The sequence below is a fragment of the Leguminivora glycinivorella genome, chromosome 8, assembly GCF_023078275.1.
Source record: "Leguminivora glycinivorella isolate SPB_JAAS2020 chromosome 8, LegGlyc_1.1, whole genome shotgun sequence".
Taxonomy (NCBI): Eukaryota; Metazoa; Arthropoda; class Insecta; order Lepidoptera; family Tortricidae; genus Leguminivora; species Leguminivora glycinivorella.
The window spans coordinates 18,962,682-18,985,601 of record NC_062978.1 but is presented as its reverse complement, the minus strand read 5'-3'; the positions used below and the strand labels follow the sequence as shown (position 1 = coordinate 18,985,601).

Below are 22,920 nucleotides of genomic sequence, written 5' to 3'. Positions count from 1 at the left end.
TTTTCTCGGTACTTAATAACGCATTTAAGGAGGTAAACCTTTTAGACACTAATTCAGTGTTCACATTATTTAATCAAACTTTTGGCTTGATTGTTGAGAGTTCGGATTAGAGTAATTTACTATTTATTATTTTACTAGCTTTTGCCCGCGGCTTCGCTCGCGTTAGAAAGAGACAAAAAGTAGCCTATGTCACTCTCCATCCCTTCAACTATGTCCACTTAAAAAATCACGTCAATTCGTCGCTCCGTTTTGCCGTGAAATTCGGACAAACAAACAGACACACACTTTCCCATTTATAATATTAGTATGGATTCATGGGCTATTTCCCCACAGCCCACAGTCACAATAACAATTCGGCGCCTATTTCTGGGTTGATAAGTAACAAGTTACTCAGCGTCCATATTTCTTTGTTGAACAGGCAATAAACGGCGAAGACCGAAGTGTCATAGTTTGGCGACTTTTGTCACTGTCGTAAAATAGGCCACGATGTTTCAAAAACCGTCATCGTTCCGCGATCGTCAAAGTATTACCTACCTATGTTTCTTTGTTTTCTAATTTTCTATCTTTAAACACCAAAATGTTAGTTCTTATTAGGTTATTTTAGGTCGTAGTAGGTGACTCGATACTTTTCACTGTAGATACGAGTAACTATTTGTAAGCTCTACCTCTTCTTGTTTGTAATAAATTCATAATTTATAGTCATAATTGTCAATATTGACAGCTTACACAACATATCTATTACAAATTGAACTCAACAAATCATATTTTGATATAGCTACCTTTGTGTAACTTATAACAATAACACACTTGATCGAACATATCTCGAGTGATAATAAGTTATTGTTATCAATTAGCATAGATTTTCCGATGGTTGCGCCCGGGTCGGGCATCGAACCGGCACTTCACGCACGACTGAAACCACTGATCAGCTATATTAGTACGTTGCCAACCGATACCGCAGAATAGATGGGCACAGAATGGAAGATTGTCTGAGAAACATTTAGCAAGCAATACTGTCACTCCCGGGTAGTCCCGGGTCAAACGCGATTAAATATCACTATTTAAGTTTATTCCACCACCAATCTGGCTCAGTCGGTAGTGACCCTGCCTGCTAAGCCGCGGTCCTGGGTTCGAATCCCGGTAAGAGCATTTATTTGTGTGATGAGCACAGATATTTGTTCCTGAGTCATGGATGTTTTCTATGTATATAAGTATGTATTTATCTATTTAAGTATGTATATCGTCGCTTAGTACCCATAGTACACGCTTTGCTTAGTTTGGGGCTAAGTTGATCTGTGTAAGGTGTCCCCAATACCTATACCTATTTTTCAATAACATTTTCTTGAAGATTTCATTGAATTTTTTTTTCTTCATCTGATTAAGGGCCCATTTATACGATGTCAGAACTCTCGTTAGAGTTTCATTATTGGTGTGTTGAATTGTATGTAACCTCAACAGTCCGCGGTGTATATCAAGTCGAGTTTGCGCGCCCTGTAAATGAGCTAACAGCCTAACACTCAACAACTTTTTTTTTTTGAAAAATTCTATGCTTTTTTATCTCTCAGTAGAGAGTAGACATAATACAATAGTAACTGAACTTTCTTATACATTTAAACAAGAATCGTTTGAAAATTGCGACTTGTAAAGGAAAACATATACGAAAGCCAAAGTTAAATCCGAGACTTTCGCTGAAGCTTGCAACCTAAATGGTCGCGCATCGTGCGGTTTCAGAGGAATTTCCTCCCACGAACGCTCCGGCTGTGGAATGAGCTCCCTGTCGAGGTATTCCCGATGAACTACAGTATGGGGTTCTTCAAAAAAGGAGTGTACAAGTTTCTAATGGCTCGGCACGCGCATGTGACACCCCTTGAGTTGCAGGCGTCCATAGGTTAAGGTAAGGCTTTCCATCAGGCGGGCCGTATACCTGTTTGCCACCGACGTGGTATAAAAAAAAACCTTCGGTCAATTATAGTGTAAAACTATCCACATTATTTATCGATTAACTGCACTGCGGTGAATTCTAAAAACCGAATGTCTCTTTTTATTAAAATGTCTACAAAGTTGGTGTTCGTCTGGGCTCGATCCTGGGACCCCACCGTCGCATGCAGACAGGAAACACCCGCGCCATTAGGAAAAGTCGCTGACAACTTCCGGCGCTAGGCTCGCTGGAAATTACCACTCAAACGGTAAAAACCTAAGGTAAAACTTCATTAAGAAATATTTTTCATTTACAAACTAGGGTCCGCCTAACCTTGTAGTCGCTGAACAAATTTTGGTCAGTTTAAGGAGTATACCTAGCCTACAGTTTAATTTTTTGCTTTTGTTACATGCCCCACCCTGTACCTATAGAGCCTTTAAATGTAGAGGTAAAAAATACGAGCGGAAAGTAGTACCAAATGTTAGTCTCTCGAACTCTGACATTTTAAATTTACTTAATTCAGATGAATATTCAATTTTTAAAGTACCTCTATTAGATTTTAGGAAAAATAAATGTGGGCGAGACACTGTCACAAATTTATAAAAATTGACGTTGTATTGACGGTATGGCAAACGAATGAAACTACGAAAAATAAAAAAATAAGGGATTGAAATGATGTTATCAAAACTTTTCCGTTCGATATGTACAATTGTGAACTTTATTAAGGTAATAAAACTTAAATAACAAATAAATAATAAGCTAACACTAAAAAAATAATCGAACAACTTAAAATTTAATTAAAAACTGATCTAAACTAAAATACATCTAAATAGGGCGACGCCCCCGCGGCATTGTGCCAAAGATGCTGGCAGCATTCCCTCGCTGAATAGCAATGCCTATGCGTAGCGAGAGAAAGCTGCCAGCTCTCTAGTCACCGGTAGTTTCTATGAGCTTTGCGCTCAGCTCTTTAAAAATTACATGGGCGCTTGGACCCCATGGCGATATTTTGCCACCGATATTGTAATACAAGTTTATTATATTTCCATACATAATTATATGATACGTCTTAATAAATAAAATAAGTAAATGAACATGATGTTTCATGACTTAAAAGACAATCAGAAAACATTGTCTCTAGTTTCTCACTAAAATATTGGCTCAAGAAAAAGCCAACAGGAAAATAAATGGAACACAAATAGTTTATGTTGTTTGTTCTAAAATGTCGATTTGCAACTGCTGTAAAAGCCCATTTTATTTATTTTTTGTTTCCATTGAAGTAAACTAAGAAATAGGGCATCCTGTATTTTAAAACTCCATTTTAGAATAAAATATGTTTTTATCCCCTTGCCACGCTTAATACATTACTTTGTTAACTTTATAAAATAATAGATATATAAGAAAATATTGCGGTTGAACATAAATGTCGAAATTAATATAAATGCAATCTTTTAACTAAAGTGGAATAGGTGATCTTTTTGCTAAAATATTGTTTAAAGATGTAAATACGTATTAGTAATTTTCTGAGTAGTGAGTCACATTTTAACAGAAAATCTCACGATCCCGAGCAAAGCTGAGTCCAAGAATAACTAACTTGACACTTGTCCAATTAAAACCAGGCTGGCAAACTGGCAGCTAAGATGCCATAATAAATTTTAATTCAAGTTTATAACAAATATTGACGTCTTAGCAATCTGGATTTGAAATCAACGTACTTTACGATAGAAACCGTCTCAATACCTATTCTAAATTTAAATTAAAGCTGTGTTTTAGAAAATTTATTATCTCACTTTAAATGGATTGCCGAATTGGGAATTTAAACATTTTAAGTAAGATTGAACTTGATTTAATAATAGTAGGCTGGATGGATACTTAGTATTATTTATCTAATGTGAAAATAGCTAAGGTAAATAATAGTAACTTTTTAATTACATTAGCTATAAGGTGCATTAGGGTAATTCGTTTAATTTCAAAAGTCGCATAAAAATCACCATTATTTCCATCACATCAAGATTCCTCTTTCGGAATTACCCGAGAGTTTTAAATAAATAAATAAATATTGGGGGACACCTAACACAGATCAACCAGATTTCTGTCATTCGGAATTACCCTAAACCACCTTAATTACATTTAAACATTGTTACTACAATAATATATAACATAGTGTTTCATGTTATCGATTTAATCATTTATAACACTGGTTTAAACTTTAAATTTTTTTACACATTATAACTATCTACTTATATACCTAATAACTTTTGCCCACGGCTTCGCTCGCGTTAGAAAGAGACAAAAGATTGCATAGCACTCTTCATCCCTTCAAATATCTCCACTTCAAAATCACGTCAATTCTTCGCTCCGTTTGGCGTGAAAGGCGGACAAACAAACAGACACACACACTTTCCCATTTGAAATATTAGAATGGATGACGTTTCGAGGACAGCGTGTCCCCGTTGTTTCAGACAAAACTTCTCGAAATATCGGAAGTACAAAACTCGTGTCACAGTATCTACACCGTGTTTCCGGTATCACTCAAAACCTCAGACACCCCAACTGTTTTTTATTTTTTTAAACGTATCTAGAATATTCATTTTTTAATTTGATGATTATTATTTTTTTAAATTGAATATTTAATTTTCTGTGCAGCTCTACTCGACTTTTAACTCTACACTCAATAAAATAATTGCTAGCTACTATCGTAAACCTTAAAACTGATTAATTGTGTACATTACTGCAACGACATAAGGTTTACCAATAGACAGCTATGTCACTGTAAAGCACGTTAAACTGTGTCACAGTAAACTTCAAATTGGACAGGTGACGCAGTAAGCAAATTTAAACCTAACATTCAAAATGACAAGATTGTAATTAGGTAAGAGTTCAATTTGTTATGACTTATGATAAACTTTAAAATTAAAGTGACGCACAACGTCAAACTCGTAGCGGAAAAAATAATCGTCCAAGTAACCAGCCAGTATTAATACCACTAAATACTGAAAAAGGTATACAACCTCTTGCAATATGATATGCACAATGTTGTATTACGAATTTGTAGAATGGGCACGTAAACAATAACTAATAATACAAATTAAAACAAAAAATATTACCCCCATCAAGATATAGCTCAATCGATTCTACTCTCAATTCTGAACAAACGGTTTTCAGGTTTTTAGTGTTAAGTGAAACACGGTGTATACTTGTTAGTTTTAATGATTTATATCTTACTGATATGTTTATACTCGTGTTTTAGATACCTACGCAATTAACACTTTCCCTACCAAGAACCCGACTGTCGGGTACACCGCTCGTAGAAGCGTAGCCGATTACATGGGTTTCCCCGTATGTAGCGAAAATGTCGTAGCGCCGCGTAGAGCCCGGTTTCGAAAGTGTTAAACTCCAAAAATTAATCCAACCATCGCTCCACATCAAAAATATCACGTCAACGGTTTTAAGATTTAATTAAAGGGCCGACAAAGGGTACGCACACCCATGATTGTCCCGCCGCAGTGTCAAAAGGTAACAAGTGTGTTCTCAAGTGTTATTAATCGGGACGTGTGGTTACTAGGGCTCCATAATTGAAACTCGCCTCAATGCGCCCGTATCCACGTCCCATCAAACCACCTTGCTCATCTTTTTAACCCTCACGGCCCAGCCACGACCTTGGTCTAACGGCTCAGCCACGACATTGGTCTAAGCGCGACAGCGGCGAGCGGCGGCCATACATTGAAGCGAGACACAGCGATGGGACTTTTCATTCGCACGTATGGCTGCCGCTCGCCGCTGCCGCGCTTAGACCAATGTCGTGGCTGAGCCGTAAGCGCGATAGCGGTGAGCGGCAGCCATACGTGCGAATGAAAAGTCCCATCGTTGTGTCTCGCTCCAATATATGGCCGCCGCTCACCGCTGTCGCGCTTAGACCAATGTCGTGGCTGAGCCGTCAAACTCTTTCTTCTGACCCGACGCCTAAGAAAGATTTTGATTTAACAAACGAAAGCTTACTTCCAAATATAACCTTTCTACACGGGCATAAAATGTTGTACACGTGCGGAAAATGAAACGGAAAGAAACCAGTGACAAACTCCCTATTACGTGTTTTAAATCGACACGAGTTCCTAATGTCTTCGCATGTGTAACGTAGAAAGTTTTTTGTTCATATTAGTATGGTACTTTTGATTTTTAACATATGTATACTTAATGATAAAGTAAACCACATAATGGCGCTCTACGTCTTAAGTGTCCTTATAGTTCATCTGCAATAAGGAGCAATTTTTGCTAACTGATATTATGGTGTAACCAAAAATAAGGATTTCTATATACTTGTATAAGTGAAAAAATGAAAGGTAACCTATAGCATTCATACCCTTGAGTACGTACATGTACAAGCCCCCACTCTAAAGGGGGTGGTCAAAAATGTAAAGGGCAAAATTAAATTCCGCTCGTCTCATAAAGTATAGAATTACGTTATTATGCGCAAAGCGCAAAGGGAGATGCCGTGGACATTTCAGGCTTTTAATGTTATTACTTTTAATTATGAGTTTTTAGTCGTGATAGCCTATAAGGTATAATCTTCATACCTACTTAAAAAAAATAGATTAACAATTTACGTGTATGTATATAATATATCGTACAGAATTTATCGCGTGTATATTTAATAAATATATATATTTTTTTTAATCTTAAGTATCTGTCACGGTAAATAAATATCCTTGTAACATGATCAGAAGCGATAGGTATGTACATTGAACGAAATAATTCCAAGCAGCCTAAGACAAAAAGCAGTCGATTAAACATTTAGTAAACGTTTAACCTGCGCACACTACAAACGCTTATTAATCACACCGCTCTCGGCTCTAGTACCCAGTCAACAAGAGTGACAGCACTCGCACGCATAGGTACTGTGTAGTGTAACCCATAGACGAGCATTTCTTTTTTTTTTGCCATTTTTTTATTTTGATTGTTTTAGGGAATTTTAGGTCAATTGTACTCAGAATCACGAGTACTTTCAATGTCACTGGGAGACAAAAAGTGTCCCAGAATTTCCATACATTTTTGTTACTTTCCTCTTTTGTTACCCCATACAACATGTACGGAAAATGGTAACAAAATAAGAAAAAATCGTATGGGACAATTTTTTTAAATACTAGGATTGAAAAAGCTAGTAATTCTGAGTAGAAATAGCATTTTTTTTTTAATATCACAATTCATAAAAGTGGCAAAAAAAAACAAATGCTCAGACAATGAAGCACGGAAGACGCCATTACTGCACTAAGGAGTTCCAGATTCAAATCTAATACCGCGTGACGATCGCGCGCGATACACAGGACGCTTGCTCGCGCATTCTGACGTCTCATGACTCATTACAAACTTTACACATTCGAAATATGGTCTACTATTCTCTAAGCGTATGTAACACGTGTTCTCACGGAGCGTTTGTGAGACTGTAATAGGAAAATTGTAACGGTTGACGTGCGTCAAAACATTTTTAGACGGTATTTTTAAAGCGGTAAGGAGCAAAACTTGTGTAGACGACAGTAAATAAAATGTTGCCGCGGCGAAATGGACTGTCGCATATGTTTAAGGATGTAATGGTTTATTCTAAATTTAAACTGGTGTTATAATAGTGGTTATGTCACGACTTTGTTGGAGATACGAGGGTTGCTCCTTGTTTGGTGGAGTCGTGATGGTCCCATGAATGGCCTGGACGTGTGTTTACGTAATTGTTTGGTTGCATCCGGTTCACAGATACCACTAAGTAGCTTCAACTATTTGTATAATATTGTAATAAAAGTAATCCATACATATGTATATGTAATTTTACAATCTTTGTTACGTACTAGAAAAAAGCCTCTACATTTTACGCGGCCATTGATCCGTAGGTATAAAGCCATGTGTAGACGAGCAAGTTCTTGCTGCAAATTTTGAAATAGAATTATATGCAAGAAAAAGATGCAGATAATTGCCACTCACTCTTACTTATACTTGCGTCTCAAAACTTGCAGGTCTACTCGGCTTTACAGTTCATTTTTATATGTGGTTTAGCTAACCGTTGTTGTCAAATATTGTTGGGCCTTTCAATACAAATTCGCTGTTTTAATAAGTAGGTAGTAAGTCTAGGTGTCCAAACGCACATAGTAGTCAAATAACTCTCATTTGGTAACCTTATCTTCTTTGATTCCTGTTTAGGGAACGTACCCAAACTACGTGACACGTTTAGGGCCCCGGGAGGGGGGTCGTCAAAATACTACGCTTGGTCACAGAAGGGGAGGGGGGTCTAACTTCTTGTCACGTAACCTGTGGAAGATTGGCCCAGCCTTGGTTAGCAGAGGAACGTTTATATAAGCTGGTGATGATGAAGGTGATGGGATGAAAATCATTGTTTAAAGGCCGGAAAAAAAAGATAATATACACACGTCATTAAACAAATATGTATGAAATTTGATGTAGGCACACGAATATCTATTAACAACTTTCTGCAAAAATTGATCTAAAACTACGCTTGGTCACGCAGGGGGGGGGGGGGGGGGGAAGTTTGTCACGTAGTTTGGATACGTTCCCTTATCCCTTATTACAGAATCCAGTTCCCAATGTATACTAACTACGATTGTATTGTTCGCAGGTGAGTCTCAGCAGCATGGGGATGACTGCAGCTACAGTTATATAAGTAAGTAGCACGCGACCTGTTTCCATTCGAGGAGCTCATTATGAGCTGTGACGTCACTACTTGCTACTGCAAAAAAAGTTTTTGAGTTTTGGGGAGGAATTAAAAGGTATAAGTACTAGCAACGCAAAATTTACTATAACTGGGGCATATTAAGTTATACGTATTTTTAGCAAACTCTAATTGTAGCTACATATATTATGTTGTTATTCACTGGAAAAGGGTTTATTCCCAACACTAACTAACAACATAACAATCAATGTAGGTATTTATTATGTTTGAAGCCAAGAAATAGGACAAGTCCATTATAATTCATTAAAATCATTTTGTAAATTCAATATCGAACTTACAAACAACATTTGATGTTTATCCAAAAAACAATTTAATTCCCGGAAAGGTTCAAACAGCACCAACTTTGTAATAATAGGATAACCTCGTTCACCTTGTGATACCGAGTATTGTCTTATTTACGTTAAGCTGCGCTGGGAGCTAACAAATTATAACGATATCGATCGGTTGATTTTACTACCGTCCTCTGACTAATTTTAATGTCACGCAGACTGACCGCGCGGAGCGATCCGCAAGACCAATTTATATCAAGCTGATGCTGTCCGCTTCACTCTAAAACGCTCCCTGTCAGCGTACCCGAATGGCAATCGTCGACGCTCTGTCGCGCCAATACGCCAAAGTGATAGAGATATATCTATCTCTATCGCTACGAAAGACACATTAAATAGGTTTAAGTCCGGTGCGGATCAGTCCAATAAAGCAGCCTTAGGCCGCGGCCAGGACGCACGCGACGCTGGAAACGGCCGTTGCTGTTGTCCAAAACAGCTCCATTAAAATTAATACATTTTGATCGTGCCGCGTGAACAACCCCTAAAATTTAAATTACGGTAATAGCAACATTATATTAAGTAGGAGTTGTTAGAAAGGTCTCTGAAAACTAGTATTTGTTTCACATGGCGATTCCTAGATCGACAGGCATTCGATCTGTAGGTCCCTTATACATTTTCTGATGTGTGTATTGTATGAGCTGTTATACATCTGTTCTACGGATCCGAAAAGCAGCAACTTCGTTTGCCGTAGAACAAAAAACTTACTGGCATCTAGTTTGATTACGTTCACAGTAAAAACAATCTTGGATTCTCAAACTTCCCTGGACTTGCTAACTTAGTTAATAAAGTTCTGCAACTCAATCTCACAACTATCGACGCGAAACTTAAAAAATAATCAACTTCCTTGATATTCTGAATTTCATTATCTTTTCTAGACTTGAAGTAAAGTGATTTAAAAGTAAACTACAACTATAAGTTAGCTTGGGAAACTTTTATTGGCGTCGTAAAGTTCAAAGGTAAAGTACCTACTGGCCACTATTTATCTAACGTTGTTTAATATAATGTAATAGTTTTATTTTCTCTGCTATAAATAAAATAGGTTGTTCAATAAATGACTTACGGATACTCTTACATAACTTGACTAACCTCCACGGTAAGGTCAAGAAGTCATGTTTTGTGAGTGGATACAGACATACAGTCAGCAGCAGAAGTTACGTAACGGGCAAGGTGTTCACAATGATCCTAACACGTTCTTATTGTCTTAAAAATAAGATCGTGTCAAGTTCTTTTTGAACACCTTGCCCGCTACGGAACTTCTGCTGCTGACTGTACAAGCACAGTGGAGTGAAATATGTTTTACAATAAATTGAATAACTATCCTAATCATAATCACGCAAAAAAGAAATTCACGCAGTAACTTCTACCCTATACTTTCCTGCGCCTGCTGTACTCACTCTGTCTTGTGTCGCAAACTGTTCATGAAACATATTCCTCGGAATTTCTGAACTGTCGTATACAAATGACTCGTATTTTACGTGTGAAATGTAGGCACAGCGTTGCCCTAAACATCTCTAAATCGTACCACGTGCCTTGAAACCGAGACTCAAAACACGTCCATAACCTTCCCATCTTCGTATCACTCCCTGCGACCAACAACGAAAAGCAACCTTGTTTTAAAATACTGAAGTGGTATTTTGCGTGAATGGGGAACTGTAATAGGAGCGTGCGGAAGTTACTTCCAGACATCTGAAGTTACGTCACGGAGGTACACCTTGAAGTTTTTCACTACAAGTGCAAAGTTTATTGTTCCTGCTAGCGAAAATGCCGGCCCAATTCAGACTTATGAATTGGTTCTAAATACGATATAACAAAAAAAAACACATACCTATAAAAAATATTGGTTGTCACCATTTTCTTTTTTTTTTACCTTTTATTTGGGGCCGCATAAAACAAGTTCGTATACTTCGAATTACTTATTGTTTTGGACTTTTACTCATTTGAATACCCGTTGCCAATACTATTTTCGAAGAGTTCGAGCTAAACTTCGGGATATGTACGAGTAATAAATTCATTAATTCGTTTACATAGTTTTATATCACTAGTAACTATCGCGCCAAAGCCAACATTATAATTTGATCTAATTTATTTTTTTCATTTCCAGTTGGAACTCCTCAACGGAGATGATCTGACGGTGAAGGTACAACTAACTTCTTAACCACCTTTCTTCACCGCTTCCCAACCGGGCACGATCACCCAAAGCTTTGCTTAACATGAGGTACAGCGGGGCAAATCTCGACTGGGGGGCAATTGTAACTGATCCATTTTTTCCATTATTACACTATGATATTGAGTTCTACATGTATCCACTGAACACGCCTATCATATATAACCGGTCGATACTCTATTTAATAATGCAAATAATGTAAAACATGGAAAAAATGGACCAGTTACATTTCCCCCCCAGTCGAGATTTGTCCCGCTGTACCTTACACATTATTATTATTATTTGTTATAATTATGTTTAATGGGCCTATTTTTAGATTATTTTTGTCAGATTTACGGCGCTCCAACAATGGCTCTTATAAATGTTATATTATATTGTGGGAGAGATGTAACATATATATACAATTTATAACAGCCAATGTAGGATCACCATAAGATGCAATTTGATACATAGCTTTCTAATCTAATACTAATAGTTGTAATCTGAGAATTAACTAAATTGCAAAATGTCCTACTAAAATGTATTCTTTGTCTCCTTTGAAATCTTCTATAGACTTGGGCCAACTTGCCTACCTATAAATTTTTTGTAGCTCAGTTGCATTTTTTTTTTCGTGAGAATTGGAATCTATGTATTTCCGTTAGAAAGCTCTTCAAACTAAAATTCGAAAAGTATTAAAAACTGACAACAATAGTAAAGCGAGAAAAAAACAGGCCTTATATTTTTATATAATTTTGCCCCAATATTTATGTTATTTTAAATATGTATCTTAAAATTTATGTCCATCCATTTTTCTGAATTATTTATTATGTTTTCATTTTTTAATTTACGTATAACTAACTTGATGGTACATGCGAATCTACAAAAAAAAATGTTGAAAATAAAGGTATACATACATATTTATATATACCTATACCTATACGTACTAACGACTCATTTCAACCTTCTAAAATGTTAATGTCTTCCTGTGTTAATTGTTTGTGTTTTATTTGTACATATAATAAAGTTCCTAAATACAATTTAATACATACATTTAAATTGTGTGTAATTATATAACCCTATCTCTACACCTAACTATACTAATACCCTTATGACAATAATATATAAGGGCATTTTCAGAATTTGGGTCCCCCCAATAAGTCGTTAACAAAAATTAACTCGCTGTCAGTTTTGTGACGACAAGTACTTAAACATAAAATATGTCTATAATTTACTTTACGACGGCCGGTCTGGCTCAGTCGGTAGTGACCCTGCCTGCTAAGCCGCGGTCCTGGGTTCGAATCCCGGTAAGGGCATTTATTTGTGTGATGAGCACAGATATTTGTTCCTGAGTCATGGATGTTTTCTATTTATATAAGTATGTATTTATCTATTTAAGTATGTATATCGTCGCTTAGCACCCATAGTACAAGCTTTGCTTAGTTTGGGGCTAAGTTGATCTGTGTAAGGTGTCCCCAATATTTTATTTTATTTTATTTTATTTATTTATTTTTTCACATTCTCAGTGAAGATTATCGCTTAAAGTTTATGTAATCTCATGCTTAATTATCGTTACAAAACTGACAGTGAGTTAATTTTTGTTAACAACTTACGCTAATTGGGGGGTCCCAAATACTGAAAATGACCATAATATATATATATACTAATTAAAGTCCCTAATAATTATGTGGCATGAGTATATAGTTTGATGACAAATTTAGAATTGTAACTGCAAATTAATCGAGCAATACCCCGCCCAAGCAACCCCCTTAAAAGTTTTTAGAGTAGTGAAGTGCACGTGCAAAATGATTTTAATGTTCATGACGGCCGATCATTATCTTAAGTTCGAGCAGATCGAATAATAATAGTTTATTCAAAAGATAAAAGAAGAAACTGACTGACTCACTGACATATCAACGCACAGCCGAAACCGCTGATCCTAGAGATTCCAAATTTGGTGTACAGTCAAGTGTAAAAATATGGGTGCGTACAACTTATCAAAAATATGTCCCATAGCACTTTATGTCGGCGGAATAAGGTCTCGGTACATATTTTTGAGCGGATAAAATCGATACGTATTTTTGCACTTGACTGTACTTAGGTTCATTATACGGTGTAGAGGAGCACTAAGAAAGAATTGTTCAGAATTCACATCCTAAGGGGGTGAAATGGAGGACCAAATTTAACATTTGAATAAGATTACTTTTAGTACGCGGGCGAAGCCGCGAGAAAAAGCTAGTGTGACATATAAAACGTATGTAGACGTAAAAATTGCGATCACAGTGTGGTATACAACAGACAGACAGACAGAGCGGCACCATAAGGGTTCCTTTTGTACTTTTTACCCTAAAAACGGTATGAATCAAATTTGTCAATAAATAAATAAACACACACAGTCAAACACAGTCTATGCACTGTGATTACACATTTTACTTACTACTTCGAATTCATCAATACCTCGGTAAGTACCTAAATACAGTTATATTTTTATATGAGTGGGATGGTAATTTTTCTAATATAGGTACCAACCTCAAGTAACGTCTGATAAATTAAATTCAGAAATACTCGCAAACTGCATGGATAATATGAAAGACAAAACTAAGTCTTAAGTAGTTGGTAGCGTCGCAAAGCAAGCTTAGTTATGCCTGAATTACACGGAGATTTGATTAAGGACTTAAATTTCATCCAATTTGGACCCGCTGGTAATTACGGAGGAAGCGTTATAATTTCTCGAGGAATTTCCCTTCAGATATTAAGAGGTTTAGTGTCTGCTTTAGCCGGGGAATGAATTATAGACGCGAAAATAAATAATTTTACATCTAGTTAATTTGGGCTTTGTTTTGTGCAGTAAATAAGATAAGCTTTCATTCAAGTAGATGATCAAATGTTCTAAAACTTTGCCCCAAAAAATGCACAGAAAAAAACTTCAGATAACGCCACACTTCCACATTCCCAGAAGCACGTATCAGATAAAATAATAACACATAACATAAATTATAATTTCCGTATCACATCCATATTTCTTACTGATTAGATATGGAAATAATATTTCGCGGGTATAATATCCTGATTTATTCTCACAGGGTAGATAAAGGCAGGAGAGATGGCCCGTAATGGTCTGAATGGGCCGGAATGGTCCGAAAGTGGCCTTCCCGCGCGTATTTTTACATATTATTTTCAGGGGGAGTATTAAATTACGGGAAAATTCTTTCCCGAGTTATGAACGATCATATTTTGCGAAGGCGCTTCGAGAGGCGAGAAAAAAATGAATAATTATTCTTACCTACGTATCTTTGGGTGCCTTCTCGTATTTTATTCATGCCTGGTTCTTTTTATTATAGTCGTAGACCGTTTGGGATCCGCTATTTGCTGGGTCAAAATGGGAAAGTAAATTTTATCTTTTTAACCCAATATTTGGTCAAGCGAAAAATGTATTATGGGATGGTAATGTCGTCTATTCAAGATAATATGAAGATTAAATATGAATGAATCTTTAGCATAAAAAAATAGTACCTACACTTCGTACCTTTACTTTACACGTAGTTAAATTCGTATTAAGCGGTAATCTCGTCAAGCACATGCTCCCCTTGATTTACTCCTTATAATTCAGGACACGACGTAACCTAGTGTAGTAACTAACCAAATGACAATTCAATCAGACCTTACAAAGCATCTGCCGCACACAACGGCATTAACTCGTCGAAAATCAATAGGACCCGACCCGTCAACTCAGCCCGAAAGTTCCGCCAGTAATTTACTCAGTAATGTAAATCTGCCATAAATTGTCAATAAAGTAGTTGGATGGTTCATCGGGGCGTGACGATTTATAGTTTAAGTTTGGAATGGAAAAAGTTGTAGCCCTTTGGTACAACTGACTGGAGAATAATTTGATGTTTTTGTGGTACGTTCATTTCTTTTTCCAGGACTTTGTCCGCGATTTTGTCCACAAAAGTAAACTCGTAAACCATATACATCTTGTAAATCTTGTACCATGTTTTGCAAATAACCTTAAAGTAACAAACTTTTTCGCTGTACATATTCATGCAACTATAGTCTTATACGATTATTTAAAGTTTATATTCACATCTTGCTTCTTATATTTATTAAGAATACAATACTTCTAGAAGCAGATTCTATTCTTAATAATATTGCATAACTTCGGAGATACAGAGACAATATTCATTCATAGGTTTCCGTGCCAGCGAGTCCCCGATGAAGTAATTTGACCTTACAGCTACAGATATTCCTTTGTTCCGAACAAACCATTCCTGTTGTTTCGCCATACAGCGTCGACAGTTCCAGAAATGAGGTCAAGGTCCGAGCTGTGTTGCGCCCTAGCCAGTTCGCTTACTCATAGCTATAAGATCATGGGTTGTCAGTTTGTTATCATTAATCAATATAAAAATTAACTTGTGTGCAATATCTTTGGTGTCTTTTTTGGCATTGTCATTCCTTTTTTTATTCTCATTAATAACATTTTAAATTAAATGCTATTTAATATCATAACATTTCATTAAACTAAGCCCCAGCATAATAAAAATACTATAAGTACGTAACATTGTGTAACAAAATACTGGCAAGAATTACTTCCGCACGAATAAACCTAGGCACGGTTATTACATAACAACGAGAATATGCTACAAAATCTTGTATTTCTACAATCATTTCATATTAAACTACTATATTAAAAGCAAACATTTCAAACGATGTTGAAAATACTTAAACAACGCGAACTAATCCGTAACCCTTGTCTATGTAGAATAGAAGCTTTTATTTCTGCTTAGCTTTAGCTAAGATAACCCCGTAAAGTAGTCATTTTTGATTTTTTCTTCGCCTATGAAATTATGCCCGACCGCGCGATGTTCACAGTGTGCGTAGCGGAATGCACAAACGCTCACTATAGTTAATATCTCTTTCGTAGCTATCTATCTCTATCGCTCTTGCATATTGACGCGACAGAGCCAGACAATATTTCTGCGGCGTTTCAGTGGCGTTTCGCGTCGCAGAAATGCCATTCGGCTACGGTGTCAGAGCTGTTTTAGCTAAGGCTCTTGCACTATAGTGCCTTTAACAACTGACCTTTTTTCGTCAAATGTGTTCTTGTTAACCTTTTCTATCTTAGAAAAACCTTTAGACTTTTTACATTAGGCCTTTTTATAATATTTACTACAAGCTTTAATTTATCTTGCCCCGTTTATTATTGTTGTTTCTTAGAGTGTAATTAATTAAACGCACTTGAAACCATGTTTTTGTCAAAATGCTAACAAATAAATAACTTCTCAAAGAAATAAACACAATAAATAATTTATACGGAACTCAGTGCTGTTGCCAAATGCAGCAAGTAGTAATTAAAAGATTTCTTTTAATTGTTTACTGTGCAGTCTTCGCCCCGTTCATTTGTCGTGCTTTTTGCCACAAAAGACAAGTCGAAACAGCAAGCGGTACGTTAATGAATCAATCGGAACAGCGCCCTTACAAAAAGTAGCCTGACTAAAAAATAAGGACATCAAATTTATACAGAAACTTTAGAATTCACGTTACTTTAATTGTTGTTATAATACTTTGTAGGTTTATAAGGTACAGCGGAGCAAATCCCGACTGGGGATAAATGTAACTGATCCATTTTTTCCATGTTTTACAATGTTTGCATTATTAAATAGAGTGTCCACCGGTTATTTATGGTAGGCGTGTTCAGTCGATACATGTAGAAGATTAGTTACAATTGTCTCCCAGTCGAGATTAGCCCCACTGTACCTTAGTGTTTATACTTAAGCGGGCATGCTGCCTCAAACATTAATTTTACCATTGTAGATCATTTCGATCAAAGGTGAGGAAGAAAGTTTAACGTGATAACATGAGAAGGTTACCTCATACTGATGTGAATCATCATCTAAGTTTAAATAGTACGGACGATGCGATCCTATTTTGATGGTGGCCGTCGAAGCGGCAGGTGGTATGTACCTTCAGTCCTTCCGAGGTGCGTTCAAATAGGTAGAAAATTTACCGCTAGTGCACTGGCTGTGTAGATTAAGCTTAGGTATACCTAGTACTTATACGAGTTTTAATAACAAAACTACCGTGAGACACTGACATATTAAACATGTAAAATCGGGTAACTCACGTAAAGTCGCCTCTGCCTCATCGCGCGTGTTATGCATGTCGAGCGATCATCCACAATTTTACGTGAGTTACCCGATATTGCATGTTTAATATACGAAGTTTACCAATTAGGTGTGCGATCTAAAACAAACCCCTAGGGAAATAAATAATATAATTCAAATCAGATTTCTTACTGCAATGAAATGCGACTGTGTCCCACAGTCCCAGCCCGCCTGTAAGGTGATTAAATAATTTGCCGGGAATGCAGTGTTTTTAACGTGCAATTCTTTTTGCATTATTCGCAGTCGCGTGTTTAATTCGTTTAACATTTCCTTGTTCCCGATTGGACGTTTTGATTTATGCAAATAAAATGCCCGGGCGCTTTATTTATATTTACCACTTTGACCAACGCATTGTTAAATTGCTGTTGAATTGTGATAGTAATTACAGCAAAATAAATATTTAACGTTAAAAAGGAAATATTTGGAAGTTTACTTTCAATTTGCAGATAGCAATGTATACAAATGTACGTAATATTTTCATACATACGTGAATCTACTTATTCATATGTATATATGAATATACTTACAAAAGGCACTTAGATAATAAATCAAATGCATCCACTTACCTACATGGTTGCGTTAATGTTAAAATATCATCAGCATAAAAACTGAACTGAAAAACTTAATATCCTTGTCATCACCAATTACTTACTCGCACGTGATAGCCATAACGGGGGCATAAATCACACGGGCAGCAAATCCGTCAGCGGCAAAGATGGCGGCGCGTTTTGAGATCGGTAAGGTAAGGTAATACGGGCCAAATAGCTCCCCAGTCGACAGTTACCGCGCACAGACATCGTATTTCCCTGGCATTTTGATAAGGACGTGTTAGGCGATTGTGCGTTGCACTTTATGACTGTATAAAAGAATAGTGAAAATAAAAATAACTTTTATCTACCCCATAAATTCGAGAAGGCATATGCGGCCGGTATGCGCTCGACGCGTCTCGAACGCAAACATCGTTCTAATCTAAAGCGTAATCATTAGGAAATAACGATATAAACACAAAAAAAATGCCATTAAATCGGTCGAACATATGGACGTCTAAATTTGAACAATGACAAAAAAATAGCTTTGCTTGACTCCCGTCTAAACTTGGCTCACTTTATTGTTTAGAACGGGAAACAAAAAATTTAGAGCACTTTTAAAAGCGTGGCGGGTTCTTGGATGATTTTGTTTTACGATGCACTCAAAGCTTGGATTCCGAACTGTTCCCGCTTTATTTTACGAAACTTCACTGAAATCACTAAAGAGTTTTTTAAGAATCTAGCTGAAGATTCAGTCGAACAGTCTCTATCTTTGAAAAAACGTATTAAATAAAGTTCGAATCAGCTAGAAATTATTTATTCAGAAGCAAGCATCATACTTATTTAAATATGACTGAGAAAGGAGAAACAAAGCGAGTATTTCGATATTTTGTATTATTTCTCAACATTCAGTGTAAAAAACATTAAACCATGTTTGTACCTATATTTATAGTTTTTATGCATTATTTAAGAGTAAATATTGTAATTGTTTCAATTTTAGACATTTTTCTATGAAATAAATTTTATCTTATCTTATTTTATCTTAATGCAGTAAAACAAAAGTACCTAATCTACATATTCTGTAAACTTTTAAAAGTTTCTTTTTTATCTTGCATTAAACAACTTGTTTCAAACTTTCAAATATAGGTATCATATGCATTATCAAAGTAAAAATATGAACTGAGACTAAAAGATATTCGGGAACAAAATCTAAATTCAGCTGATTCGGTTCTACAATTCAAGAATAGACGTCGAATGTAAAATGAGAGCTCGCGCTAAAAGTGCCAGTCGCACCTACATAATAGAGCTATCCATCCGGGCTGGAGCCCGGGGGAATGCACAACAGACTTCCAACATCCATTTTGATAGCTCAGGATAAAATGGCTCTTTATATTTGTATTTTTCGTTAGTATTGGCCTTATCGCCGCCACCAACGCCTGTCCGATATAGAAACTTAAGCGGTCCTGTGGGATGAATCCATAATTTTATGGTGGTCCACATCACTTATCACGTTTTACGATCCTGTCGACTTGAAATTACGAATAACTTCAGCTTAACGGGGTCGTATTGGGTTTAAATATTACAATATCGACGTTTTTAAATTGCTGGATTGCTCTCGACATTTTAGGTGTGACGACATTCCTTTATATTGAAATTTACTGCTGTTACAGTTAGTCCTAAGTTAAATACAAGTCAAGTTCTTCTTTTTGAGGCTATCCCTATATGCTCCGTTTAGTTTTCAATTTTAATTCTTGTTCAAATAAATCTTAAATCTTAACTCCTATTACCTTATTATAAAATGGGCGTTGAAAAATAAATAAAAAAAATATGTACATACCTAACGTGCGGAGTATAAGCTGTACTTGGTCTTATATAAAAAAAAACTGTGCCAACATATTTTAAAATAATTCAGAGAGAGAGATAAGAAGTCGTTTGTATGAAAAGGCGATTACGCGTCTCTTTCTTAAGCACTGGTTCTCATATTATTATTTAGAACGCCTCGGCGCCAGCTGACACATTAAAACTACTGTAAATGTTTGAGTAACTGAAGCGCGGAAACTTTGGGAACTTCACGGAGCAGGGAAGACTGCAAGACATTAATTTAGATTGGAATTATGTCAACAGAACTGCTTCAGTCTTAAGTACATGCTTTTCTTGGTAATTTATCAACGAGCTTTTTTTATCCTTTATACCCGTAACAGGCTTTGGCTGCTGAACCGAAATGATTTCCTTGTTAATTTATATTTTGATGTGATAAGGCGTAATTCTAAACTCCTTGTTAGTGTAACTATATTATATAACCTAACCACAAAATTAAAATTTTCGGGGGTTAAAAACAAATAAAAAACAAATATTGGGAGACAAGTTATGCGTGCTACTTGTATTCATTGAAAGCATCCATGACTCAGGAACAAATATTTGTGATCATCACATAAATAAATGTCGATACCTGGATTCGAACTCAAGACCATCGGCTTAGCAGGCAGGGTCACTATTTACTAGGCCAGACCAGTCGTCAATAATCATATTAATTATAATGACGTGAATAAATTAATCGGAAAAGAATTTTAAATGGCCTCCATTAAATCGTCGTCCCGTTTGTTCCATCGATTTTCTGTACGTAACAGATGTTAGGCTGCGCGGGTGTCCGACTCTACTGAAAACACGGAAAAACTAGTCTAGACTACCTATAAAATATATTTGTTAAAAATGTTAGTCTTCTCTAGTTTGGTACTAAAATAATATATGGAAATCCATTCATTCGCAGCCGAATATTTTGGCGACATGTGCATTTTGCATATCTTCTTTTCAGATGCGATAGGTAATTGTATATTGAAATACACATTTAAAGTCACATACAGCTTCGCTCGGTTCTATTTTATTATATCACGTCTTTAGATAAAAAAAACTCTTATAAATACAAAAACAAAAACTTAATTTCTGGCCGGGATTCGAAACCCTGACACCTACGATCTATCTGCGTACATTAAACCGACCTCGTACGACTGAGCTAAGCGGAATCGATGCGCGCGCGGCGAAATTAACTACCATATTTTACGTTTACTAACGCGAAAGAAAAACTCATGAAACTAGAAAATTCGCGTTTTCCGGGATCTAAGGCTACGCTAGATCGATTTTTCACCCCCGAAAACCCCCACATAACAAATTTCAGCGAAATCGTTAGAGCGGTTTCGGAGATCGTCGGTATATATAAATAAATAAATAAATATACAAGAATTTCTATATTGAAATACAATAACATTAAGTAATAGAAGGTCTTAGTGTCAGCAAAAATACAAAGACCACAGCTTTATGTACCGATACCGACAAGTAGATATTTATTTTGCTATGCTTCTCTGTTTTTGCAACTTCTTAACTATTAGTATTAGCAGCTTATCGACAAATGCAAATTGAATAAATAAAATCTTGATGACACACCATCATCATCCTCCTTGCGTTATCCCGACTTTGACTACTAATCCCAAGATTTGGCGCAGGCACTAGTTTTACGAAAGCGACTGCCATCTGACCTTCCAACCCGAAGGGTAACTAGACCTTATTGGAATTAGTCCGGTTTCCCCACGATGTTTTCCTTCACCGAAAAGCGACTAGCAAAATGTCGCACATAAGTTCCAAAAAACTCATTGGTGCGAGCTGGGGTTCGAACCCGCGACCTCAGGAACGAAAGTCGCACGCACTTACCGCACGGCTACCAGCGCTTGATGACACATAAATAAACAAATAATAAATAAATATTGGGGAGACCTTACACAGATCAACTTAGCTCCAAACTAAGCAAAGCTTGTACTATGGGTGCTAAGTGACGATATAAATACTTAAGTAGATAAATACATAATTATATACATAGAAAACATCCAAGATTTAGGAACAAATATCTGTGCTCATCATTTACGTATTTGTGTAAATGCCCTCACCGGGATTCGAACCCAGGACCGCGGCTCAGCAGGCAGGGTCACTACCGTACCGACTGAGCCAGACCGGTCGTGAAACTATTATAAACTGAAATACTAAAGATAATGCGGCTATGTACACATGAGAATTGAACCCGGTTTTCCGCTTAAGCGGGTAAAGCCCTAACCTACACCACACCACTATACCACCTTACCAACCGAAAATTCTATTATGTATGAAAAAAAACATAATTAATTTTTTTAGTTCTTTAGTTTCAAATACAAACGATATCACGTGGTCTTTTCCGGACATATGTTTCTACATTTTCCATAAAATTCACATGGCTAAGCCCACTCAAACTAGACAGCCTGTTCTGTCGGCCATGTTTCAGGCCAGTACATTCGTAATTCATCGGGCAGCCATTGATTAATTGACCCGGCGACCCGCCAATTACTTCAATTATTTACCTCCGGTGTACTGTTACGCTGCCTCCTTTAATTTGAATTGTGAACTTCGGTAATTATAAGCATACGCTTAATGGACCAGTAGGACTGACCAAGTTTCCTGTAGTCGTTAAGGTCGTATGTGAGGACGCTTTTCTAGTAAGTAGACGAGCTAGCAGGCGAGGTAACTCATATGTGTGAAAGTTCAATGCCGTTTACAATCTAGACATAATAGAATACACACTTCTACCCCGTTGTTCAATACACCAATGTCACGAATATCAAGATCGTCACGAATACTGTTCTATGTACTTGTCATTAAATTAAACTTCATCTCATCTACCAACTAGACAAAAAAATGTATAGGGATATCAGCAGATATGAATATGTATATTTTAGTCCATAGAACATAAAAAGTTATCAAGAAACATTCCTACCGGCTGATAGATATGTAATATATGTATGCCCCAAATATCCCAACCCCAAGAAGCAATCACTTAGAGCGGGCAATAAAAACAACTAACCAGTAAATTATTTAACTGTTGTCTCATTACAGAGTCCACTTAGTGTTACCAAGGATATTTCGGGCCGTAATAGTCCGCTTTATGACTAGTTGGGAATTAAAATCAGTTTGTAGGGCAGTCACGCCGGCAGTAAGGGTGGATTTTATCTCGTGCAACGTTGCTGGAGTTATGATCGCCGGCAAAAAAGCCCAGTATTAAATCGCGTGTTTGTAGGGAACAATATTTGCGCGTGCACCCTCCGG

At 36.6% G+C, this 22,920-nt stretch overlaps 1 protein-coding gene across 1 annotated transcript in view; it reads left to right on the top strand.

Annotated features, from left to right (window-relative positions):
* Positions 1–22,920, top strand: part of LOC125228560 (teneurin-m) — a 357,099-nt gene that overhangs the window by 62,083 nt on the left and 272,096 nt on the right. Inside the window, 1 exon segment of the mRNA XM_048133171.1 lies at positions 8,532–8,576. Within this exon segment, the coding sequence (XP_047989128.1) occupies positions 8,532–8,576 (45 nt within the window).